Source organism: Orcinus orca, chromosome 13, assembly GCF_937001465.1.
Source record: "Orcinus orca chromosome 13, mOrcOrc1.1, whole genome shotgun sequence".
In the NCBI taxonomy this organism is placed as follows: domain Eukaryota; kingdom Metazoa; phylum Chordata; class Mammalia; order Artiodactyla; family Delphinidae; genus Orcinus; species Orcinus orca.
Window position 1 is genome coordinate 76,571,660 of NC_064571.1, and position 27,778 is coordinate 76,599,437.

The 27,778-nt window shown below is 34.5% G+C and overlaps 1 protein-coding gene across 11 annotated transcripts in view; it reads left to right on the forward strand.

The window, feature by feature from the left end:
• Positions 1–27,778, forward strand: part of PUM2 (pumilio RNA binding family member 2) — a 92,110-nt gene that overhangs the window by 55,825 nt on the left and 8,507 nt on the right. For 5 of the 11 annotated variants that reach the window (XM_049696354.1, XM_049696358.1, XM_049696359.1 and 2 more), the window contains 7 exons: positions 2,594–2,743; positions 2,857–3,141; positions 7,236–7,472; positions 22,450–22,717; positions 23,955–24,084; positions 24,665–24,805; positions 25,682–25,816. In XM_049696354.1, the coding sequence (XP_049552311.1) occupies positions 2,594–2,743; positions 2,857–3,141; positions 7,236–7,472; positions 22,450–22,717; positions 23,955–24,084; positions 24,665–24,805; positions 25,682–25,816 (1,346 nt within the window). The remainder of the gene's footprint in view (positions 1–2,593; positions 2,744–2,856; positions 3,142–7,235; positions 7,473–22,449; positions 22,718–23,954; positions 24,085–24,664; positions 24,806–25,681; positions 25,817–27,778) is intronic. The other 6 variants (XM_049696355.1, XM_049696356.1, XM_049696357.1 and 3 more) reach the window with 6 other exon arrangements.

A 27,778-nucleotide genomic window follows, 5' to 3' on the forward strand; every position in this document is an offset into this window, starting at 1 on the left:
ACATTAAAACAGTGAAACACCTGAATTCAGCATACATAAAGAATTATAAATCAATAAGAAAAGGCAGACCAATAGGAAAATGGGTGAAAGAGACTTGAACAGCTGTTTCCCCAGAGGAAATCCCGGTGCCTAATTAGCATATGAAAAGATGCTCAGCCTCCTTATGGGGAGAGAAAATCAAAACCACAACAGAACGCTTCTGCCTGTCTTTCAGATTGGCCAGTTTTTAAAAGTCTGACATTATCAAGTATTACTGAAGTCATGGAGCAATGGGAACTCTAATACCAAGGTGGTAAGCATGTAAATTTGCACAACCACTTTGAAGGCAGCTTGGCATTATTTGCCAAAGTTTGAAAATACACATGCCCTTTGGCCCAGGGTGTCAACTACTAGATATATACCTTAGATTAGAGAAATACGTATACATAACACACCAGCATACATATACAAAAATGTTTATGGCAGTCCTGTCGGCAGTGGCCCCAAACTGGCAACCGTGTAAGTGTAGAATGGATAAATTCATTGTGGTGTTTGTCCAATGAGGTGCTACACAATAATGAAGATGGAAACTAGAAGATCTCTGTATAACCACATGGATGAATCGTACCTAAAATTTTTTAAATAATTCAAACCAAATGATTGTTTAGAGAGAAGCGTTTATGGGAAGTAGAATGTGTAACTCTAAGGGAAAGAGAAGACTGGTAGAGCAGGGACTTTCGAGAGGTGGGATGCTGGGCAATTTTCTGTTTCTTGGCTTGGATGGTAGTTATACTTTTTTGTGTTGTAGTCATTATGATGTACTGTTTTTTGTACTTTTTATGTGTTTTATTTCACAATAACAATAAAAATTTTTAAACACCTAAATATCATGCTCTGCTAATGAAGTACATTTTCTGGTTAAGAAAAAAATTACTCTCAGCCCCCTTTGTGTAGCTCGCCTCTGGTCCTTTTTTTACAGCAAAACTCCTCAAAAGCATTTCTGTACTTGTTTATTGTTCTTCCATTCTTTACTGAATTCACTACAGTTTGGCTTTTATCCTTACCAGAATGACTTCCATGTTGCTAAATTCATTGGTCAGGTTCTCAACTCTTAATGGCTTTTAGTAGCATTTGACATTGTTGATCACTCAGTGTTTGTTCAAATTCTTTTTTCTTTGGCCTCCAAGAGACCAAATTGTTTGAATTTTCTTTCTTTACTGGCTGTTTCCTCTTAGTCTCTTCCCTTGTTCCTGCTCTCTGCAACCTCTTAATGTAAAGTACCCTCAGGCCATAAGCCCTGCCCTTTTATTTTCTTGGTGATTTTGTCCTTTTTTAGCTTATACCATCCTTATGTTGACCACTCCCATATTTATAATTCCAGCCTGAACCGCTCTCCTGAACTCTAGACTTGCATATCCTATGTGACAGTTACAGTTGGATAGCTAATAATCTTCTCAAATTCATCATGTTCACTCCATGAGGAGAGGGCTTGAAAGCTTTACATTCCCTCCTAGGTTTTGCCCGATGCTTCTCTTCATTTGGCTGGACCTCCTAATTCATATCCATTGTATTAGTAAAATGGTAATTGCGAAGCAGAATTACTGTATTTAATTAAAACAGCCTTTTCATGTGAAAGTTTTGGTCTTAGTGGGAAAAGTAGTGTTTAAATTTAAAAGTATCCAAGGCTGCCAGTGCAGTTTTGCAAGTGGTCCTCAGACTTTTGAGCCTGAGTCTCTGTTACTGTATAAGACAGCCTTTCTCAGCCTGCGTTCTGGGAGAGAATAAGCCCTATTGCCTTGAAGTATCCACGGTATATATATATAGTTAACTTCTCTCCCATGCATCTTGAGTGGTACTTACTATGCACCATCCTTGAGAGAATTGGCAAAATAGTCAGTTTTCTGTTCGAAATAGTCATTTTCTATTCTGTGGTTCAGATGAGGAGTCCCTACTGAGAAGGTCTATGAAGAGATAAACTTCACTCACCTGTCGTTCTGAATAATGCAAATTGTCACCTGCCTTGTGGTCATGGCTGTAATAAAACTAATGCCTATGTGATTTTCATTCAGATTGCAGCTTGAGAACCTTTACAAATTGACTGTTAAACCTTATGATTTTGAGTTATCTGTTTATATCATGATTTAATTTTTAAAGGGCTGCTTACAAATGAAAATCTAAGGGAATGCTGGTAATGAGGCACTTGGTTTAGAAATTTACTAAAATTGCATAATAAATCGTACAGCATTCTCCCTCACTTCCCCGTAGTCTTTCTATCCATTCTCCTCTCGGGACAACTGACTAAATGGTAATAACTTTCAAGCATCAGCCCTTGATTACCTATGGTTTCAATATCAAGGAATATATCTCATCATTTTGTTGTCCATAAGTGAGAGGCATCTCTGTTAAAATTTAGGAAAAAAATTTACTTGTGCTTTAGTACATTTTCATATATTTAGTAATACCTTCTCAGCTGTGTTTGCTTTTATATGGTGACTAACGTTTTTATATTAACAGTATAAATAGCTGTGTTGATAAAAACACAAATACGGGGGAAAATAAATACATGTTTTCTATAATGTTTTCATTGGTAAACATTTATTTTGATATTATCTAGGCTATCAAGTACTAACTCCAACTGCCTATTATGATCAGACTGGTGCCTTAGTGGTTGGCCCTGGAGCAAGAACTGGCCTCGGAGCTCCAGTTCGATTAATGGCTCCAACACCTGTTTTAATTAGTTCAGCAGCAGCACAAGCTGGTAAGTGTAACTGACATTTTCAGGGATAATATTTTTCTGGTGTTGTTTGAGATGTTTCAAAAATAGAAAATGGTTTTCTGGGTAGTTTTAAGAAGTGTCTGAAATTTAATTTACAGCAGCAGCAGCAGCTGGAGGAACTGCAAATAGTCTCACAGGCAGCACAAATGGTCTCTTCCGGCCACTTGGCACTCAGCCACCACCGCAGCAGCAGCAGCCGCAGCAGCCAAGCACTAATCTGCAGTCGAATTCATTTTATGGGAGCACTTCTTTGACTAATAGCTCCCAGAGCAGTTCTTTATTTTCTCACGGACCTGGCCAACCTGGAAGTACATCTCTTGGCTTTGGAAGCAGTAGCTCTTTGGGTGCTGCTATAGGCTCAGCCCTCAGTGGATTTGGCTCATCAGGTAAGTTTCTTTTTAAGATGAGTGTACTCTGCTAAGTGGACATGAGGTATATGTATTTGTTTTTAATATTAATATAAACAGTAATAGCTTGTGGTATAGAAAGGACAGGAATAAGATACTGGTTTATTGGTTTAGTTTTGTAGCTGAAAAACCACCTCCTGTAACATTTAGGAATGCTTAACTCATTTCAAGCAGTCCATGCTTTACTCAAATATAATACATTTTCCCCTGGCTTTAAGAACTATATTACTGTAATTTTTGTTTTAGTAAGGTTTGTTTGGGATAATATGTATTATGCTAATTACTAGCTCTTCCCTTTGCTCTATAATATTAATGTTCGAGGAAGTAAACATTTTTGCCATCTTAAGTTTCTGGTGTTTTAAAATAATTTTTGTGTGCTCATCAGATGATTTATTCTTATTAAATGCTAATGGTTGTTAATGATCTCTATTTGGTATAATATATAAAAATAAAATATGATGTAATGTTCTAAACAGAAACCCCTAAGATAAATATGCCTATCTTTATATTAAACAACTTAGCCTTTATCACTAGAAGTTCATTTAAAAGGACTTTTTTTCCCATATCCTAGTTTTATATATAATCCTTAAGAAATCCAAATTTTAAATAGCTTCACAAAATAAATAATTTACCCACACAAACTGATTTTGTAACTGAGGAAGAGCTGAAATCAGAAGAGGCCCGCACTGACACCCTGTTGACACACATTGTATTATCAGTCTCTGGTGTTTCCAGAGTATTCAGGAAACAGAGGAAAAACAGCTTACTCTCATTCTCTTGGTACAATTGACAGCCTTTTCTTTATGAGGGGCAGGGCCATTTATTCACACCTCAAGAGGTTTTTTATTCCTCTCATGTCCTTGAGTCTTAAAATCTGGTTCTCATCTGTTTTCCCACCACATTAAATTATATTCTTTTCTGGTGTGAAAAATGGCAAAACTAACACATGCCAGTCATTACTAACTGTGCTTGCCAATTTTCTAAGACAGTATCTTCTGAACTTCTTGAACATTCATATTTATAAATATGATGGTCTAGAACAACTATAAACTTTTAGGTGCAGAATGCTTTTTTGTTACAATGAAATACAAAAGGCAAATATATTTGCCTAATACAAAATTACCTAAAGAAATGGGCATGGGAACTTCTGAGGAAAAGTCTAGTGAACATAAAGACTGTTTAGTCTTAATTTTCCTGTTTGATTTTTTTTCATTCCTTTTGGAGCTTAGTCTTTTTATCTCTCGCCCAAGTGCCCCCATAGACTCATTTTTTTGTTTCTAACACAATTGACAAGTATTTTCCCCAGATAATCCTAGATTGCTGGAGAAAATCAAAAGAACATATAACTTTATAAAAAAAAATTTTGTGTAGAAATAACTAGTTTCTATAGATTGTAGACCCTAAATAATCCAGGAAAAATAGAGAAAAGACTTGATAAATCTCGGTCTGGTATAGATTTGTAGGAACTCCAAATTCCCATTTGTCTCTTAGTTGTTAAGAGCCTTCCCCCTGCATTCAGGAACTGATGAGCCATCAACATTTTGTTCTCTACACATGTCCCCTGCAGATGCCTCTTTCCCAAAAACTAATCATCTTCGTTCCTCCCTTATTTATGAGCATTGCTTACTCCATTCTGATTTCCAGTTTGGGGTACCTCTGTTTTACCTTGCTTCAGAGGACATTAACAGTTGCCACCCCTAAATACCAATAAATAACCTGTCATCTCCCTCCTCTTGGACATTTTATGAGCGTTCATTCAAGTGCTGCACTTAGGTACTCTTCGAAGTCTACCCATTGCCTTTTTGCATTATGGCAATTCCATACCTATATGAAAGCTAAAATGTAATGTGTTTATGTGCTCATGTACACACACAGTAACATATACACATTCTTTTACCCATATGATGAAATTATTAATACTTAGTAGTGTTAAATACCCCAGTTTATAACTCAGCTCACCAGGAAGCTTAGCCATTGTAATAAAGTAATTAAATCACCATTTCTATGACCCATTAGAATGTTCTTTTACAACTGAAAGTTTGTAATTTAACATTTTGTCCACAGTTGATAAATGATTAGTGACTCCACTGTCTAGCCGCTTAGATATTTTAGGTATACTTTGTTTTATATTTTGTAGTCATACTGTTGCAGATAATTTAGGCATATAGTAAAATTTAAGGAGCCAGTTTGTTAGGTTTAAAGTAAAGCTATTTCTGAATTACTTTTAAATGTTCGGCTTGGCTTTTCCTTTTTAGAGGAAAATAATATCGCATGTGTCAAAACTATGGTTTCTTTGATTATTTGCCAGGGGAATAATAGTGCTGCTGCTCTCATTAGAGAGCTGTTGTCTTTTTCCTTGTCATATAAATTGTTTTCTGAAATAAATAGGAATTTTAAATGTAGCCATGTTTTAGAAAAATCACTTTGACAGTGTCCTTTTAAATTAGCATAGTTAATATAGCCATTGACAATTTTGCCAAAACCATTCTTACAATAGTGTTTATTTTTTGCTATTAAAAATGCATATAGTTACTAGTATTTCCCTGTAATATATCTTAAAAAGTGAGAATTTCAATAAAACATGATCAGTCTTCCAGAAACTGCACTCACTGATTTAAAAGATTGAATACTGTTTATATAATATTTTGCTTAATACAGTAGTGTGAGCCTGGTATTTTTCCTTTATAGAATTTTAAATTTGGTAAAACCAATGTAATTAAGTTTCCTATCTGTATTAATAAGCTTAACTTGGTCTACCATCATGTGCTCTGCTTAATTTTTCTCTTTAATCTGTACCCTTATGATCTATTTATAATTGACTTGCTATTAGAAAACCACAACCTAATAGAAACTTTAAAATTCTCTTGAAAAGAATTACCATATTGGTCCGAATATAGAGCTTGTCCTTAAAAAACTTGATAGGTTAAGAAATGTATTATGAAATTATTTTGGATATAAAGGCTTCAGTTTAAAAAGGCTTAGAAACAGTAAAAAACATACTTGAAAATACGGGCTCTAAGTGAGACTTATGAATTGGGAGTTTTGGACAACCCTTTTAAACACTTAGTAAAGAATTTGATTATCCAAATATATGTTGATTAACAGCCAGATCTTGTTGCTTTTCTGAGCATGCATAGCTACATGGTAATGTGAACCTACCATTTTTTTATGATTTTATGAAGTACAAAAGAAAAAAACTAGAAGGTTAATAGTTGAATTGGGGATTAAGTGAAAAACAAAAAAAAATTGGTATGTAGAACAATAAGGGATGTGATATAATTGTATACCATATAAGAAAAGAAAGGCTGATCAGTCTTTACTTGAGTAAGGGGCTCATGAGGCCAGAAATAGAATCTTAGGAATGGAAGATCCTGAGGGGTAAGTGAACACATGTCTTTGGTTGATAACAGTAATGAGAGCTATCAGTTTTCTAAGAGAAAGTTTGATTTTTCCATATGTATTTTGTAATTTAGTTGCTGTAGTGTGTAGTGTGAAAAGTACTGAGGAGTTAGCTGCCATCTATACTTCACAGCTGACTAATATTCGGGCCAATATGGACTTTAAAGGACTATGGTTTGAACACAAGCTGGAAGCCAAATCAAATGTGAATGGTGAGGGAAATGTATTAATATTCTGTTTATCAGTATAATCTTTTCTTGGCATTGGGTTGAAGTCTAAGAACTTGGTTCCAGAGATTAGGATACTACCAAAATTTAACCTTATTGGAATTTAATCTCTAGCATATCCTAAAGCAGACAACTTACAATTTCAGGGTTTATAAATCATACCAGGGTATTAAAGCACAGTAATCATATGTGTCAATGGTAAATATGTGTGAAATAATGAACATATGAGTGACTGCTCTTAAATATTTGGTTATTTTCTTGGGGTGCATTTATACCCTTTTATGATTAATAAGTTAGTATGTATAGTTATCACAGTAATTATCTTCTCTATAATGTTTCTAAAAATAATTATTGTGATCACTTCTGTTATTTCCCAGCAAGAGTTGGGGATAGGTTTTATTCAGTTAACACTGTATGTAATTAGGGTTTTTTTTATTTCTTCTTCAGTTGGCAGTTCTGCAAGTAGTAGTGCCACAAGGAGAGAGTCTCTATCTACTAGCTCTGACTTGTACAAAAGATCTAGTAGCAGCCTAGCACCCATAGGGCAACCATTTTACAATAGTCTGGGATTTTCCTCCTCTCCAAGTCCAATAGGCATGCCTCTGCCAAGCCAAACTCCAGGACATTCACTTACGCCACCGCCATCACTTTCATCACATGGATCCTCATCCAGTTTGCATTTAGGTAAAAAAAAAAAACCAAAACCCTTTTTATTTGTATGTATACATGTGAGTGTGTTTGTGTGTGTGTTTTATAATATGTGTAAAATATTTAATGTTGGATAAAACATGCCAAATTGCTTTTGCTTATAGATATTAGCCTTTTGAAAAAGTTCTACTTTTGTGAAAATTCAAAGTGAGGGTCTAATGTACAGTAAGGTAAAGACCCGTATTGTATCTTATGTTCCTTTTATGAAATACAGTGGTGTGTTTTTTTTCTCGTCTGTGCTTTTGATTTGTGTGTGTTTTAGATCATCTGAAAAGTCAATTATTTATATGTGATAGTGAAAGAAATTTCACGATCAAATGTTTGTGCACACCATATAAAATGGATAAGTAATAAGAACCTGCTGTATAAAAAAGTAAAATAAAATTCAAAAAAAAAGTTTGTGCACACCAAAAGCAATCATTAGTCACAAAGTTATTGAATTTAAATAATTTAGTTTAGTATGATGGTTTTTGCTTTGGCCTTTGAATGCCTGGCCATTTTACCACAGGGTTATATCAGGGTATATGAATTGAGTATGTTTGTGAGTTAGAGAATCTTATTATGTATGGGTTTGGTCCATGTAGTTCTCTTACTTTTGAACACATTGTTTAAGAAAAAAAATGTTCTAGGCTTGCTGTACCCTTGAAATCGGAACATTTAGAACTTTGGTTTATATCTGTATATTAAAATTGCCCCCACCCCAAGATTATTTGAATTGGTGGTTACCTTTTTCCCACTCCAGGAATTATTTAGCCGTGTAGTTAACAGTATATTTTGAAGGGTTTTTGGATATCAGAGGCTGTGTATGAATCCGTCCCTGTCTCTTCAAAGAAAGTATTTTATTAAAATTAGATTTTGGATTTTTGTAATTCTAGTCATTTCAGCTAAAACTGAGAGATTCTATTGCTGATTCTTATGTGCTTAGGAAGATTTAAATCAGCTTGTGATTTAAAAAGTAATGTTGCTTTTGTAAGCAGATATATTATAAATTAGTGATTATGTTTGACCCCGCCATCCCTATCATAAGGCTATAGTTATTTTTTCCTAAAGCTCAGTAATATAGTGAGTGTCCATGTAACAAAGGAATATTTTACAGTGATGATCATTTAGATTTATGTTATTACAAAGTGGGCTAGATTTCTTTTTTAAAGACTGGTCCTCCACCCCAAATTCTGGGCCTTTGCTCTTTTTGGGGATATTGAGTGTATACAACCAATTAATTTATTTGAGTGGGGTCCTAAGATCTGCTTTGCAGCACTGTTTGTGTAAACTTATCAGTTTTTAGCCTACCACTTTCCTTCATTTATCTTTTCTTAGTCATAGGAGCTACTCAATTCCTGATTTTTATTATTTCTATTCAGACCCATTCCTACAACTCCCATATAAAACATGCCTTTGAGACTTTGAAATTGACACCAAAATTTGGAACAAAGCAAACCTAAAAATAGCCTTTCGTAATAGTTTTGTGTTTTATTTGTTAAGATTATATTTGTCGCGTCCTGTCATTTTTTTCATAGATAAGTTTCCGATCAGATTTCTGTCAACTGTTACTGCTTACGTTGTGCTTTAGTGCCTGTGTAAATGGCATTAATTATTCTACATAGCTTGTTTAGAAATTGGTTTATAAATGACGTTTTAGATGTCTCTAATTAAATAGCAATCTAGATTTTTTTTTTGACTATAAAGAACCCAGGCATATAGATGCTTCTAGAAGGAATTCTAGTCAGTTATGAGAAGTAATCATCGTGTGGGCCAGCAGTTCTACATTGTAGCCTGATACTTTTGTACCCATGGTTTAAGCTAAACTCCTTAGTTTAGCTTCACCTTGAAATCTAGTATTTCTAAATCTAGTATTTATTTAATCTAGTATTTAAACACACCTCTGATTGAAATTGTCTGTAGATTATTTTCTTTTGTGATTCCCCAGTTTCTTTTAGCTTTAGTCATATTATGACTAGCAACCTGTTTGTTAACAAGGAATAGACCCTGCCAAGTTAAAAATAATTAAGTAGATTTCATAAATTTGCTCTTTGTGTAGTGTTCATGGAAATAATCTATCTTTCGTTTTCATGTCATTGAATCACGATGCAAGACTTACATGCTCTCTGGTCTAAAAAATATATTTTTTAAATTGTATATCCCCGAAGTGGATTTCTTCATGAATCAAGTTATCAAGGCTGCTGATTGATAAAATACCTATGAAAATGAATTTGCATAACCATTTAAAAAATAATCTTACTCTGCTCACATGTTAAGAATATAATATCATAAAATAGGGATAAATTCTCAGTTTCATTAGAATTGGTTGTAATTAATTAGTTCCAGCTGATTTTCTTATGAGATTTTTAAGACATATAGCCATTGTAGTTATTGGTAGGCCTGGATATCGATATTCTTAAAATATTGGATTAAACAGGTAACTTTTTTTTTTTTTTAAACCACCTATGCCTTTGCTCATGCTAGTTACTTGATTCACAGAAAAAGTGAATAGCAACATTGTGTGCTTCTGGCTTTCCAACAAAGATGTTTCATTTTTTAAAAAATAGTTGTCATTTGATCAACATAAGTATTTTTAGCAGGATGACCAGTAGTCACTTTGTGATTGAAGAACAAGTATTTCAACTGATGAATTTTGGTTGTTCATTTTTTTATAACCTAAAATATTTTTGTTAAGATTTGCAACCTTGTTGCTTTTTAAATATATTGAAGTCAGAAACATGAGAAGTAATTTTATCTTCCATATTCTAGTGTGAAATTTCTAAGAGATAGAGATTCCTTTTTTAAAAACAATTATAGCCACAAAATCATTATCATACCTTTTAAAATTTATAAATTCTCATTACTCTAATTTCCCTAATTGACTTAAATGTCTTTTTACAGTTGTTGTGTTTCCATCAGGGTCCAAATAAGGTCCGTCATTTGTTTGATGTCTTTTAATATGGAACCATTTCCCCATCCTCTTTTTTTTTTTCCTTCACATTTATTTGTTGAAGAAACTTTGTCCTGTTGAATATCCCACATTCTGGACCTCGGTGGTTTCTTCTCCATGGTGGTATTTAACATGTTCCTCTATTCTCTGAATTTCCTATAAAGTGGAATTTAGGGGTTTGATCTGGTTGTTTGTTTGCTTTGCTGTTTGGTTCTGTATTTCTGCTGCACCGTATCAGGAGACACGTCTGGTTATTTCCTTTGTGAGGTTGTCTGCCAGATCCATCTAATGGCTTAGCAGCCTTTGATCATCACCTAAGTATTTCTTCAGAGGTTGCAAAATGGTGATGCTCTGTCATTCCTTTTACATTTTTTAGCTGGAATTTTTCTATGGAAAAGAACTTTCATCAATTGTGAGGTTACCCTAAAATATATAGTTCATATAGGAGTCAGGATAATGCTTGATTTCTTTTCCTTTATTTTCTGACCTTGGGAAATGAGAATTGAGAATGAGAATGAGTTGATGCCCTAGCAACTTCTAAAGGTGACTTGCAGGGTTTTTTTGTTTTTGTTTTTAAATCATCATTGTTCCCTATAGTGTAAATTGATGGATTTTAGGATAGTTATGTTTCAGTCCATTGCAGACTGGGAGATAACACTTTTTATACCTTTTCTTGATGCTAAAATATTACTATCTTTGGCCATTTGGAGTCCCTTCAGATTGGTTCCCACATTGACTACAACTTGTTAAAAGCAGCACTTAAAATACTGATCAGAGAAACAAGTGGAAAAGAACAAGGAAGGAGAACAACTTTAAGATTAGTGGTTTTTATCTTGAAATGCAAAGAACTATGTCAAATTCTGGGCTTCAAGTTCAGCCTTGAATATTAAGTGAATTATTTTCTCATGTTATACTGATGTATAGAGTTGGGGGGAAAAATCTTCTACCTGTAGTTGTTTTTTTAACTCTTTATGATAGAAGTCAGTCTCTTATTTTGAGATACGTTACTCCCAGTAAAAGAAGATTAAATATTTCAAGTATTATTTATTTCATCTACCTGGAGCTAGCTAACTAGTTCTTTCCTTCCTTGTTTCCTTTCTTTTTCTTCTTTGAGTAAACGTTTAAAATATGTTAGTGATTTCTTATTTACTCTAATCTTTATGCTCATAATAGATTGATATGGAACTTCTTGGGTATAAAGTAGCATTTTGTGTTTTTATTTGACTTAGGGTTTGACAAACTAATGGCTTCTTCCCTTGTACCTCTTCATTTTTGAACTGGCTTGTTTTTTCTTAAGAAAAGGGTGATAAAAAGTCTAATTCCAGCTTTGAATTCAGTGAAATTAGTTAATTCAAAGGTGGCTGTCAGTTTTGAAGATTCCTTAATGTCATGTATTCAGTAGTCACATAGTGCTTTAACTTGCATTAGATTAAAAAACTTTATAACCTATCTTCTCTCCTAATCACAGAAAATTTTATATGAAACATAGACATGGTACTATTAACTGTTAGAGTCATTTTCCCTGTTCAGTAGTAGTTAATCTGTTGAAATTGCTGACCTTTGGCAGATTTGGTCATCCGCTTCTCTTAGAATGAGATGTTTGAGAATTAAAACAAGTATGGCCTAATTGGTTGTAAGGCTATGTGCGGTTTTTCTGAGTTTCATATATGGTCTTAAAGCAGAAAACAATATAAATTATTTTGAAGTTTTCATTGAAAGTATTATTATCCTTTAAGTAGCAAGTTCCCTGTAACTGAATAGCATTTGATAGTTTTGTAAAGCACTTTCATATTCATTATTTCATTTCATCCTAATTGTTAACATAAACTGGCTGAGTGATCTGCCCATTAAAGATGAGACAGTTATAGGTCATATGAGCCCAAGAGACTTGCCCAAACCAGTAAATGGCAGAACTGAAGCTAGAACACTGTTCTGACTCCTGATACTATCTTTTCTTTTTCTGTTCTGCTATTCTATAATGAATTGAACAATTTTACAAAATATATCAATAACAATATTCTACTCAGCCTCTCAAATTTAACCTCACAATGGTGTAGGTTATGTGTTTTTAAAATGTGTATATAAGATTACTAGACTTCTAGATCCCTTTCTCAGTTATTCTTGAGATTTATAGAAAAGCTCTTATCTACTGTATGAAATAAGAATATGTGTTACTCATAAGGCAGGCCACTCAGGGACTGAATATATGTTGGACAACAGGACTGAATAGATAGGACAACATACTCAGCTCTCAACAGAATATTATTTACAGGTTCTCGTGGTGTAAATGAAATCACTGCTTCAACCCATTGGTGCATCGAAAAGTCATTTATTTGTTGAAAAGTATGAAATATGTTGTGGAAAAGTTCTAAAATTATTGTGTGGAAGAATTTATTATTTTATGTTTCATTTCTGTGTACAAATTCATTAGTCTTAGTTCTGGTTTGGGGTCACAATGATTAATTTTTGCCCTTATGTTTTATCCATTATCCTCTAATAATGTTATCTATGACTTTGTGCTTCTAATGACTGAGAATGTTTTTACCAGCTAATTCAGTTAAGGTAATCTCAGATTTGAGACTAAAAAATACTTGGATGATTCGATTCAGTGGTTTACCATACCAGAATCACTTGTAGTGCTTGTTTAAAATACCTAGAATGAGGAGGTGAACGATTTGGAAATTTGTGGCAACAGTTTTTGCTTGTCATCATGATTGTGGGGATTCTGTGGACATTAAATACCCAGCAGCCAGATGCTAAGCTTTTCATTTAAAAAGGATTATCCCACTGAAATTTCCAGTAGCACTCAGGTGAAGAGAGACACCTTGGGACAATTCATAGTTTATAGAAGGCGTTACTCCAGTTCACACTTCTTTGTAACTCATAATTCCTGGATCTCTAGTGTGTTATATGAGCCTTTGATCTTGTCCCCCATCATCTCCCTAATGGATTTCTTTCTTCCTGCCTTGTTTCCTTCTATTGACCTGAAGTCTGCTTGTGCCATTGCATTTTTGAAAAAAAGCTTATGGGATGAGAGAAAATAGAAAAGTCTGGTCTCTTACTGAATATGTTTTTAAATATTTTTTTCCTTGATATGTATTTTGCAAATTGGAGGCATTTATTTAATGTTGTTGACTATAATTCTGTATATCATTATTTACTATCATTTGGTTGTTTTACATTTTATTCACTGGCTCTACCTTTCCTTCATATTTGCATTTCAGCTCCTCCCTCAATTGTTTCTCTACCTTTCCTTTTTACTGATATCAAATAAGTCTTCATGTGCCTTAAAAACAATCAAGAATTCACCAAGAACTTACATCATTGCACTGTTTATACACTAAATAATGTGCATTAAGTAAACATAGGATCAAAAAAGTAACTCTTAAAATATAGGCAGATGTGCTTCATGAGAGATCTGCAGCTTTAGCCAAATAACCTTTAAAAATGAATGCAGCATAGGTCTCATGGGGTAATACTGAAAATTGACTTATGTTTAGAATATTTTTACATGAGACTGTTTCCTTAACCAGGAATAAGTCCATTGGAGGAAGGGCAAAATCTTTACACTGTAAACCATAAAAGCACTGACTGAAGTTAAAGAAGGCAAATAAATGAAAGGACATATCATGTTTGTGGCTTGAAAGACTCAGTATTATAAAGATACCAACTGTCTTCTAATTGATGTATAGATTTAGCACAATCTCAATAAGAATTTTTCAGGCTTTTTTAAAGAAATTGATAAGCTGATTTATTTAATATGAATGGGAAAACGGAGCCAAGAGTAGTCAAGACAGTCTTGAAGAACAAATTTAGAATTTAATAACTTGGCCAGATATCAAACTTATTAAAACTGCAGTGGTAGTTTTACTAAACTTGTGGTATTGGTACAAGGGTTAGAGAAATAGATTGGTGGAATAGAGGATCCAGAAATAGACCTGCTCGTTTAGTTACCTGATTTGTGGCCACTGGTGCCACTCTGGTGTATTTAGGAAGGATGGTCTTTTCAGTAAGTTGAACTGGAGCAATTGAATATCCAAATGGGGAGAAATTAACTTTGACTCCTCTTTCACACCACACACACACACACACACACACACACACACACACACACACGCACACAACTTCATTCTCAAAGCAATCAAGGAACTTGCTTGTAGTCATGAAGTTAGTAAGGAACAAAAATTTTGAGTCCAGGTCTACCTGGTTCATTCCAAGGTGTCACACTGCTTCTCAAAGAATGCTTTTATTTCTGTCTACTGTCGCTCTAAATAAATAAAGGATCTTTTCCTATTCCCTAAGTTTAGAATTTTTGTGAACTTTTTATAAAATTGTGGTAAAATATAATTTAGCCTATTGTGAGTTGGTGGGGAAAGTGAGTTTGAATGTCAGTATATTGGCATTTTTCACTTGCCTGCAATTGACTTTTTTTTTTTTTTTTTTTTGGCTCCTTTGGGTCTTCATTGTTTCGCGGGGGCTTTCTCTGGTTGTGGCGAGCAGGGGCTCCTCTTCCTTGTGGTGCGCGGGCTTCTCACTGTGGTGGCTTCACTGTTGTGGAGCACGGGCTCTAGGCGCACGGGCTTCAGTAGTTGTAGCGCACAGGCTCAGCAGTTGTGGCTCGCACGCTCTAGAGTGCAGGCCCAGTAGTTATGGCACACGGGCTTAGCTGCTCCGTGGCATGTGGGATCTTCCTGGCCCAGGGCTTGAACCCGTGTCCCCTGCGTTGATTCTTAATCACTGCACCACCAGGGAAGTCCCCCTGCAATTGACTTTTAATCTAAATTAAATACTTTTTACTTCAAGGATCTCATAATATTTTATTGCTAATTTTTAAATTAAAACTGATCAGATAAGGGTCTTTACATGATATTCTAAATAGGATAGTAATAAGCTTAATTTATACTGAAACTAATCCCTATTTTATGTTTATCTTTTATGTGTAGTTTTATTGGCCCCCGTTTAAGAATTCTGGGGTCTCATGAAAATTTTTATTTAATTAATTTATTTTGCTTAATTAATTCACTTAATTTATTCAACCAATGTCAGATCCCTATATGCCAGACTGTGCTTGACTTGAGAGACACTTGAAGAAAACATTATTCTACCCACCATCATCAAGTTTGATTTTTTTGTGGTGAATACAGATGAGTAAACCAGTAATTACAGTATAATGATTGTAATGCTATTGCCTTATTGCACTTTATTTAACACAGTGATTCTCTCCATTAGAATTATTATCTTTCCTTTCTGGTCTTTTTGTACCAAATTAACCACAGGCTAGATTATATTAGAGTTGTTTCTGGGTTTTTTCTCCCTACTAGATTAGAAACAAGAAAGCTGAAACCATTCTCCACAGCTTTAACAGTACAGTTGACCCTTGAACAACACAGGTTTGAACGGCCCAGGTCCACTTATACATGGATTGTTTTCCCCCCAAAAAATGCGGAAAACTGGGAAATTTTTTTGGAGATTTGCAACAACTTGAAAAAAATCGCAGACTGCATAGAAATATCAAAAAAAAAATTAAAAGTTAGGTATTTCATGAATGCATAAAATTATAATTATATATATAGCATATAACGTGTTAATAGACTGTATGTTACTGGTAAGGCTTCTGGTCAACAGTAGGCTGGCTACTACTAGTTAAGTTTGGGGGAGTCACAACTTATATGTATACTTTGGTGGGGTGGGGTGGGAGTCGATGCTCCTAACCTCTGTGTTGTTCAAGGGTCAACTGTATTCAGATCTCAACCAAATGGTTGGAGTAATTTAAGTGGCTTTGTTTCTTTCTGTTTTATCGATGAATTTATTTTTGGACACTGGCTACTTGTTTAAAAAAATTATTTCACATCCTATATAGATTTCTACATTAAAGCATTGTTTAACTGGTAGTGTGTTCTCTGATCTGTGTGTTAAGATCATACTCTGTAGAGTACTGCACTTTGAGAAGTTTTATGACGGTTGTGAGTTTTTATTTTTGCCTGTGTGTGGTGTTCTTTGGTTTGGGGTAGGGGTAGGTTTTTAGAGTGTCCTCATGTTCAGTAATCACAGAAGTAGTTTAGTTTTCAATAAAGATGTAAGATTCAGACAGTTCTTGAAATCATACAAGCCTTTTTTGATGGAATAATGGAAATTGGCAAGGTGAGTAGAGGTAGAAGTGAGATATAATACTAGTCTGAACTACATAGTTCATATGTTAAAAACTCAGTCTGTTTAAATGCTCTTTGATGAATGAGGGAAGATTATTAATATTAAGTATCTTCTGTGAAGATGGCCTCTCTCTTACCTTTATATTTTTAAAAAGTTGAAGCACTAGATGCTAAAAGGTAGATTAATTACTTAGTTGCTTTTAGAAAAGAATTACAAGCAATAGAAATGGAAACAACAGATTTTTATTTTGGTTTGCACCTGATATTGTTTGCTTACAGATGGTCATAAAATGTAAAAATTTAAGATAGCACACTTGACATATTTATGCTTTTTGCTTTTTATATTAGTCTTTTAAGATGATGTGGAAGATTATACTTTTAACTAGAATTATGTAGGTTTTTTAATTCATTGAAGCCTTGGTTTTTCCCGAGTAAAAATTTTGTGTCTTTATATGGCAAATATATAGTTAAAAAATTTACATGGTTTACTCTCCCATGTAACCTCAAGCATATCCCAGATTTAAGTATGGTATATGGCATTAAATGTTCTTCATGAGGTGTAGCAGAGTATAACCGAAAGGGAATTATTCAGATATAATAGTTAAAAAAAAAACTCAGTCTAGTTATTAGCTATGCATCCTTGAATAAGGATTTATTAAGGATTTAGCTTCTCTAAGCCTATTGTGTCACAAGTAAAATGGAGATAATATCCTTGTCTCAGAGTGTTGTTAAGATAGCATTATATATTAGTGTTCTAAGGCTGCTGTTACAAATTACAACTAAGTGGCTTAAAACAGATTTATTGTCTCACAGTTCTGAAGCTTAGAAGTCAAATTAAGGTGTCAACAGGGCCATACTCCCCTTGAAGGCTGTAAGCACAATCCTTCCTTGCCTCTTTCTGGCTTCTGATGGTTGCTGATAACACTTAACGTTCTTTGGCTTGTAGACACAGCACGCCAGTCACCGCCTCCATCATTACCTGGCATTCTCCTTATGTGTCTGTCCTAATTTTCCTTCTCTTATAAGGACACCAGTCATTGGATAAGAGCCCAACCTACTCCAGCATGACACCTCATTTTAACTTGATTACATTTGCAAAGATCCTATTTCCAAATAAAGCCAAATCCACAAGTACCAGGAGTTAAGACTTGAACATATCTTTTGGGGAAGCCCAGTTCAGCCCAGTACCATGTAAACTCTGGTCCCCCCAAATTCACGTTCAGCCCACATGCAAAATACATTCACCCCATTCCAGCATCCCCAAGAGTCTTGAACCATTCCAAAAATCCCAAATCTTATTTTCTAAATCAGGTGAGATTCTGAATGTGGTCCACCCTGCGGCAAAATTCCTCTCCATCTTTGGGTCTATGAAACCTAGGAAACAAGTTATCTGCCTCCAAAATACAGTCATGGGACAGGCATAGGTTAGACAGTTCCATTTGCAAAAGGCAGAAATTGGAAGGAAGAAAGGAGTTACATGGCTGTTACAGTCTACTCTGAATGTTCCATATATTTCTTTTGAAAAGTAATCAGAGAAAAAAAATAGCGAACTGAAAGTACTAAGTGTATGGGCTCTGGGTTAGAACTAACTGAAGGTAATAGCTTAAAGTGGAATTAGGTCATCCTCATTTTAGACTTTTTCCAACTATGCATTCTTTATCATTTATTCTTTGCCCACTCCAACTAACCTAGTCATCTTTCATTATCATCTTATCATTCTTGAGCTTTCCTCGCCTTCTGAAAGGGACTCTACCTAGTAGCCTATATGTAGTTGTACCCTTTTCGGGACCCTGAATCTACTTGGATTACCATTTTTATTTGAAATTAGTAGTTGAAAACTTGCTCTAAAATGAAACCTTAATTTATCTTGATTCTAATTTATTAGCCTCCAAACCTCTATCAGAATAATCTTCAGGTAGACTTTTTTTTGTTTTTAAATAAAAACTATCCACTGGGAAAGATTTGAGAATCTTTATTTTTTAAAAAGTAGAAAAAGTAGGGGCTTCTCTGGTGGCACGGTGGTTGGGGGTCCGCCTGCTGATGCGGGGGATGCGGGTTCATGCCCCGGTCCGGGGGGATCCGGCGTGCCGCGGAGTGGCTGGGCCCATGAGCTGTGGCTGCTGGGCCTGTGCGTCTGGAGCCTGTGCTCCACAGCGGGAGAGGCCGCAGCGGTGAGAGGCCCGCGTACCGCAAAAAAAAAAAATAGAAAAGGTAAATAAATAAAAGAATAGGCTCAGGAGTTGTTATTCCAGATCCCAGGGAGGTGGAAAATAATGAAAAGAAAAAACTTTTGAGATTTGTTTTGTGGTGGTTTCAGTTGTTTTATATTTTTCTCCCCTGTGTTTTTCACAGTATTAAGATCTTTTTGATTTCTGGTATTAAATAGGGAAGAATTCTAAAACAATAGACTTCTCAAGGAAATTAATGAAAACTTATAAAATCGTATTATTTCTACTAGGATAGTTGTGAGGTGTTTGCCTTCATTCAGTTGTCATGAATGAACTTGATAGATGCCTATGTAAATAGCGTATAAGGGGCAGCACACTACTGTGTGATGAGCTCTGGCCTAAGACTCCTGGTTGCCTAGCTGCATGTCACATCACTTTTGGATTATAGTGACTTCATCTGTGAAATTATAGTACAGATCTCCATGTCCCATACACTCTTATTAAGCTAGTGATTAAGCAGTGATAAATGATAGGGGTGAGGTCAGTGATAAATTGAAGGGACTGTTACCGTTTAACACATTTGGTGCAGAACACATCTTTTAGATGACCAGTAGCAATGGTATGAATATAGATGACCAATTTGTATGTTTGTTTTTAACTAATTTTGAAATAATTTCAGACTTAAGAGGAAATCATTAACAATTAAAAAAAAAAAACCTAGCCAGATTCTCCAAATGTTATTTAACTGAATTTGCTTTATTGTTGTTTCCCTCTCCTCGCTTCCCCTCTCTGCATTTGCCTGTCCCTTCACACCCATTTGTTTTCCCTGATAACTTTTGAAAGGAAGTTGCAGACACAGTGTCCCTTACTCATGAACATATCAGTGTGTGTGTGTGTGTGTGTCCTGAAAGTAAGGACATTCTTTTGTCAAAGTCAGGAACTTAACAATACTACTATCAAATCAGCCGACTTTATTCACTTTGCCAGTTGTCTCATTGAAATCCTTTATAAGAAAGGCGGGGGGGGGGGGCATTGGGGCAGAGAGGGCGATTGATGGATTTGGGGGCTCACACATGACATTTATTTGTCATGACTCTTATTAATCTTGAACTATTTCTCAGTCTTTTATGACCTCAACATTTTTGAAACGTATAGGCCAATTTTGTAAAACATTCCTCAATCCCAAAATAGTTTTGGATGACATGCTTTCAGTGTTTAAAAACAACCAGTTTTGTTTTTTTTTTTTTCCCCCACGTGGCTTGTAGGGATCTTAGTTTCCTGACCCGGGATTGAACCCAGGCCCTCAGCAGTGAAAGTGAGGAGTCCTAACCACTGGACCACCAGGCAGTTCCCTAAAAAACCAAATTTTAAATGTTTAATGAATATTTTAAATTGAGTTGAAATGCTTATTTAATTAATTTGTAAGGAAACGAAGGTATCCTGGCCCTTTGTGAAATTAATTTTTCAACTTTATAAATGAAAGTGCTAATTAGTCTTCTAGAACTGAAATTCCAAGATTTTTTAAAACTCAAGGCAGTTTGGCATCATTAGACATTTTAAGTTGTCAAAGTGCATCAGGAGTTTGGTATATTAGGAGCTGATAGAATATAATCAAGAAATATCTAGACACAGGAGGAATTCTTGTTGGATATTGATAGGACTACTTGGAAGGTACCAAATAAAATTGTCTTTTCTGGGGTAAGTATGTATTTTGAATTTGGTGTTGAAACCTTTAGTGCATTAAGAATAAGGAGGTAGGATTAGGCCTTGTTTCAAGTAGTGATAAGCAGTGGTACAGAGATAGTAATGAATAAGAAGGAGAGAAGTGAACAATTAGGGTACTATTAGGAAATTCATGTGAAAAGTAGGTTTGGCGTAATGACTTGAAAAGTAAGCTGAAGAATATAGAGAAGGTACTCTAGCAGGATGCTGTAGGTTTTTAGTATAAAATGACATCATCAAAGTGGCCTTTGAATGGGAAGATATAATTGTTATTTATGAAAACAGATTGGAATGATAAGCAGAGCACCCCTACCCTACAAAAAGTTTAAAGAATTGTTATCGAGACTCGAATGGGCTAATGATCAGTTATTGTTGTGAACGGTTGATGGTACTATAAACAGAAATAAAAATAGGGGACTAGAAGGATTAATAGTGAAGAGATCGAGACAGTATTAAAAAACTGAATTCTTTTACTTTTTAGACTTTTCATATATGAGCACGAGTTTATGTAGAACTGCAATGAACATGAGAATTTGATGTCAATGACTTTGGTGTATAAAACAGCTTGTTAAAGTTACACACTTTCAGGAAAGATATTACAGAACTAGACCTCAGGCAGTTGATATTACATTAAATATGTATAAATATTTGTGTACTCACTGTGTATGAGGCATCGTTTTAGGTACCACGTATCTAGCACGTAGGCGAATGTAATTCTATGGCACTTACATTGGAAATGGGGCTGAGGATTCAAATAAATAATAAATATGTATAATATACTGGATGATGGGAAATTTAATGAAGAAAAATAAAGCTAGGGCAGTGGGGACTGAAAGTAAAAGAGGGATATTCTAACCCGCTTCACTCTCCAGGATTATAACTCTTTTACTGCTCCTTGTCCCTGTAACTCTTTTTGGCCCTTAATGCCTCTCTATAACTTTGCACTGACAGTGTGTCCTTGGCACCATCTATACTTTGTGGCCTGGATTGTACATACAGCACTATTCTAAATAGAAGTGATATACAATAGTGAAAGCTGGCGGTGGGTTTTGTTTATCTGAACTACTAAATCTGCATTTTATAATTTTCTGTACATTTTTCTTTTTTAAAAGGACACTGTCAAGTACTTTTAAATGGTTATATGTAATAAGAACAATTACCTGCTTCTATTTATTTTTGTTTTTATCAACTGCCCTTTAGTAGTATTCTTTGGAATGGGATATAAGTTAAAAAGGCTTTTTATTCATTTGTTTTAAATGGTCAACATTAAAGCTCTAGGAATAATAAATATGTTTACTGCTACTATTTCTTGTCTGTAAAACAGTAGTATTTTTATGGAGAGTAATTTTTAAATAAAAAATTTAAATAGTGTGTAATTTGGCTTTATTATCTGATATTGTGGGTTTTTTAAGTTTGAAATTTAATCGGGTTAACTAAGAAATCATTTTTCTTTACATAAGTATATATGACTTAATGAATTTTTATATATTCCAAAAAAGTACAGATTTAGTTGGTGTTAACACTGTGAGTAAATTTCAATTAAACTTTTAGTGGCTTAAAATCTGAGTTTGCTAGCTGTTTGTAACTTGCTTGTTAATGTAATTGAAAATTTTGTTGGTGGTTTCAGTATTCTGGTATTGATACTAGTATGTATGACATTAGTTGTTATAATTATGTTTTAAACTAAACTTCCAAGAACGAATACAGGTTTTGTGTATGACATTAGACGTTTTTAAACTAAACTGCCAGGAACAAATACAGGTTTATTTTTCTCATGTTTTCTAGTCTCTTTTTTCCCCCATATTATAGCCAGACACATTAAGTAAATGTGTGAGATTTCTCCTTCAACTTTAATTTTCTGTTATACCATATAGGAATTAGTGGGGTGAATATTTCTATATTGACTGACTTCTTGGTTTAAATGACTTTTATTTGAGGAATGACTTTGTCAAAAATATTTGCTGACCACAGCTGCTTTGTTGTAGGAGGACTGACAAATGGTAGTGGTCGATATATCTCTGCAGCACCTGGAGCAGAAGCAAAATATCGAAGTGCTTCAGGCACTTCCAGTCTGTTTAGCTCCAGCAGCCAGCTCTTTCCTCCTTCTCGGCTTCGGTATAATAGGTCTGATATTATGCCTTCTGGCCGAAGTAGATTGTTGGAAGATTTCAGAAACAACCGCTTCCCAAACCTTCAACTTAGAGACTTGATTGGACACATAGTTGAGTTTTCTCAAGACCAGCATGGTTCTAGGTAGGTGATTATTATTTATGATACTTTCTATTGCATTTTTGCTTTGAAAGAGCCAAAGTTTTTCTTGACTAGAATGATTTAACCTTTATAAAAGTTAGAATTGTTTAAAAAATAAATATCCAATATGGATTTTTCTTTCCTGTTAGGATGAACTATAAAAATACAGGTTTTTAATTTATTTTCTGTGGTTCTTCAGTTTTCTATAATAAAAATAGAGCAATGTCCTTTTATTGGATTATCTTTATTACATTGACAGAATACATTTAATTTCTTCAAATTTCCTTTTGAAAATAATGTTCCAAATTACATTTATGGACTTGTGTCCCTGATATATACTTTGTCTAAAAAAAAGTTTAAAACAAAGTTTACATTAAACAGACCACGTGTACTGTAATGCTTGAGGTACATGCAAATTAGTGTTCTCAAGATAATACACAGAAAGGAAAATAGTAGTAGAATTCTAACACATTTACTAAATTTGAGGTATCTTTTTAAAGTAAATCTAAAATTTTTTAAAGTAATTTTTCATTATATAGTTGCATACAGATTTTATCTCCCTATGGTTGAAAGTTCTTAAAGTTCCTTAAGAGTAGCAAATCGACCTTGTGTCACTCACAATGGCTAGCTTTTTTTTTTGGCCGTGGCATGCGGGATCTTCCCCAACCAGGGATCGAACCCATGCCCCCTACATTGGGAGCACGGAGTCTTAACCACTGGACCACCAAGGAAGTCCACAGTGGCTAGCTTAGTTAGGAATTAAGTTGTGTCTCATGAATTTTATTTCTAAAGGTTTCTTTTATTATGTTCTAAAAATACTTAGTAATAATATGATTATTAAAAATAAATGAATACCAGTAATATCTTTGTAGTTTTTCATTGATTATAATAGAACCAGAACTAACTTAAGAGGCATTAAACATCTTCACGTCCAGATTTTTTGCCAGTCTAACTAGAAGTTATTTTAAATTAAGGTGTTAACAAAGAAATGCTCCATAACTTTTGTTCTTTTTATTTTAAATTGAATAAAATGTTTTAGTACTATTTCTGGAAATGATTTTATTTATGTGGATATGTACACACACACACACACACACACACACACACACACACACACACATATACACGTACACATATATATCCAATATATATCAGGGTGTATAATACTCGAGTCAGATTCGGATATTGCCGGAGCTTATTATCAATATACTGTCATGGCATTAAAATTTTTCCCACATAGATTCATACAGCAAAAGCTAGAGAGAGCTACTCCAGCTGAGCGACAGATGGTATTTAATGAAATTCTACAAGCAGCCTATCAATTAATGACAGATGTTTTTGGCAACTATGTTATACAGAAATTTTTTGAGGTAAGCACACATACATGTTTGTATATGCTTAATGCTTAGAAAAGCTCTGAAAGTTGGGTGAGTTTATTTTCATATAAAAATATGTGAGCTTGGGAGAAAATATTTACAGATCATATGTCTGATAAAGATTTTATATCCAGAATATATGAAGAATTCCTGAAACTCAACAACGGGAAGACACCTCAGTTAAAAAATGGACAAAGGGCTTGAATAGACGTTTCTCCGTAGGAGATATTCAAATGTGCAGTAAGCACATGAAAAGAAGCTCAGCACCCTTAATCATTAGGGAAATGCAAATCAAAACCACAAGGAGAGTCTATTTTACATCTAGTGGGATGGCTGTAATTTAAAACACAGAAAATAACGAATGTTGATGAAGATGTGGAGAAATGAGAACCCTTGTACATTGTTGATGGGAATGTAAAAATGGTGCAGCCACTGTGGAAAAGTTTGGCAGTTCCTCAAAAAACTAAACATAAAATTACCATATAACCCAGCAATTCCATCCTAGGTGTATACCCAAAAGGATTGAAAACAAGGACTTAAACACCAATGTTCATTTCAGCATTGTTTATAATAGCCCAAAGGTGGAAACAGTCCAGCAGATGAATGTATAAACAGAATGTGGTATATACATGCAGTAGAATATTGTTCAGCCATAAGAAGGAATGAAGCTTTGATACATGCTTACACATGGATGGAACTAAGTGAAATAAGCCAGGTACAAAAGAACAAACATTACAGGGCTCGATTTATGTGAAATACCTAGAATAAGCAAATTCATAGAGACATAAAGTCGACTAGGGTTTCCTAGTCTTACTAGTAGACCGGTTGGGGTAAGAGGGGGAATAGGGGGTTATTGCTTAAAGAGTACAGTGTTTCTGTTTGGGGCAATGGAAGAGATTTGGAATCAGATTGTGGTGGTGATTGCACATGGTGAGAATATAGTCAATGCCACTGAATTAAAAATGGTTAAAATGTCATATTTTATGGTATATATTTTTTAAGTGTATGGTCTTACATTAAATGAGAAGTTTAATACCAATCCTGATTAATATTTGAAATATATTTGAAAATATAAAGCATTAGGAGTAAGTCTTATGTGAAGCAATTAATGAATAGTAGTACAGTCTTTATGTGGATTTGTTAGGTGTCATTTATTATGTAATTCAGAAATTTTTTTAGTTTATAACTAAACATCTATGTTGTAGCTTGACTTAACAGATTTTCTCCACAGTCAGAATATAGTTGAGAATTATCTGGTCTGAATGTATGCCTCAGAAATTCATTTTATTAGAAGACAGTGGGGGTGTTTATTTGAAATGAAGAGTGAAGATGTTTACTTTAAAAGAATAACAGGTGGTTAATATGTTAGTAAAAAGGAAATAGTAGATAGAATGACTTACCCTCTAAAAAGTGATATTATTTCAAGCATCTCTGGGTCTCTCTTAATTCGCTTTTACCTAAATGCCTTCTCCCTACATACTTGCCAAATGTGATATTTTATAAATAGATTAAATAGACTGCAAACAGTGGGTTATTCAAGTTTAACAAAGTAATATTATAGTCATTTTTATTAATTTTTTTTTTCTGTCAGTTTGGGAGTTTGGATCAAAAATTAGCCCTGGCTACTCGTATTCGTGGTCATGTTCTACCCTTAGCATTGCAGATGTATGGCTGCCGTGTTATTCAGAAAGCATTAGAGTCTATTTCATCTGACCAGCAGGTAATTGTAAGTTAAGACAAAATTTTTGTATTATTTTATCCAATTTTTAAATTTTTATCTTACAATAATCTTGGAGTGAAATGTTAAATATTTCCACAGACTAAAATATTTTTTAAAATGTATCTCAAACAGTATGTAATTAATTGAAAGTTACACAACACATCTTTGATCTGTCCTTTGTTCATTTTCTTCATCTTTTCATTTCTAAGTGAAAGTGAGTACCTACTCTATGTCAAGCAGAGTGCTAGATGGTAGGTGTTTCTGCTACCACTACTCACTTGATTTTCTGTAGTATCAGGAATACATTTTACTATTCCCAGTGTTTATTTGGATTACACTTAAACTTCTATCATAAGAATAAATATTTTAAAACCAGTTGTATTCCTATATGCCAGTTAAAAATGTATATACAGGGAATTCCCTGGTGGTCCAGTGGTTAGGACTCCGCGCTTTCACTGCTGAGGGAGTGGTTCAGTTCCTTGTTGGGGAACTAAGATCCAACAAGCCGCGCGACGTGGCCCAAAAAAAAAAAAAGTGTATACAAAGTTTTAAAAATTTCATTCAACAGGAAAAGTAGCCTCAAACATCCTCTTAACAAGATTTACAGTTCTTTAAGAGAAAAGAGAGCACATATAAATTAATTGGGAAGTATACCATGTTCTTGGATGGAAAGGTCTAAGTATTTTAAGTAAAAAAGGGATTAGTACAATTCCAATTATGTACTCCTAGGAATTTTCTTGTAAATGATAAAAATAAATTTTTAAATTATTTTAAATAGACAAGGATATTAAGGAGAGTAGGGGATGAGGAAAATTGCTTATCCACTAGATTTTTTAAAGAAACTGTAGCATCACTAATTAATTAGCATGGTTTGCGCATGAGGTAAACAGACTTTTAAAGTGAAATTCATAACCTCCCATAGATACTGTATATAAGTGGTTTATGTATTACAATGAAATGTAGTAAGAGTAAAGAAAATAATTATTTCTTAAAAGGTATTGGTAATTAGTAAGTTTGGAAAGAGATTGGCTCTGACTTTCAACCTACATTCATATGATAAATTCCAGAATTAAAGGCAATAATGTATGTGGATGGATAGATGGATGGATGGATGGATATGTATGTGTTATGTATATACATTAATCACAGCAGTGAACATCTGTGAGAAAATAGCATTGTTTCTCTTGAGGAAATCCTGAGTTTTAGAGTCATTGAAGATGTGTCATAATGGAGAGAGATTAGATTAACAGTTTGACTGTATTGGTACTTAGAACTTCTCTGCTCTTAACTCTCAGACTGGTATAGATACTTTAAAGATATTTTGGGAACAGTTCTCAGAGCTTTCTGAGATGCCCTTCCCAGGTTATAATCCTCAAGTTTGGCTTGAGTAAAATTTTCCAATTCTTTCTTTTTAAAAAAACCCGATATTTTACGTGTCTTTAATATTTGAAAATATAAAACATTGGGAGTAAGCTTCAGATGATTAATGGTATTACATTTCCTCTTTGGATTCTTCCCCCACCCGGCTCTGCATGGCTTATGGGATTTTAGTTCCTTGACAAGGGATCGAACCCAGGCCCTCGGCAGTGAGAGTGCAGGGTCCTAACCTCTGGACCACCAGGGAATTCCCTCCTGTTTGGATTCTTAAGTACATTTGATTTTGTAATTTAGTCCATATTTTTAGTTTATAACTAACATTTGTGAGATATCTTGACTTCAAGGATTCCTCTAGTTATGTCAGAATACAGTTGAGAGTTTTTTGGGTGAGAGAGTTTTGGGGATTTTTTTTGGCTGTGTTGGGTCTTCGTTCCTGTGCGTGCGCTTTCTCTAGTTGCAGCAAGCAGGTGCTACTCTTTGTTGTGGTGCGCGGCTTCTCATTGCAGTGGCTTCCTTTGTTGCCGAGCACGGGCTTTAGGCGTGCGGGCTTCGGTAGTTGCAGCATGCAGGCCCTGGAGCGTGTGGACTTCA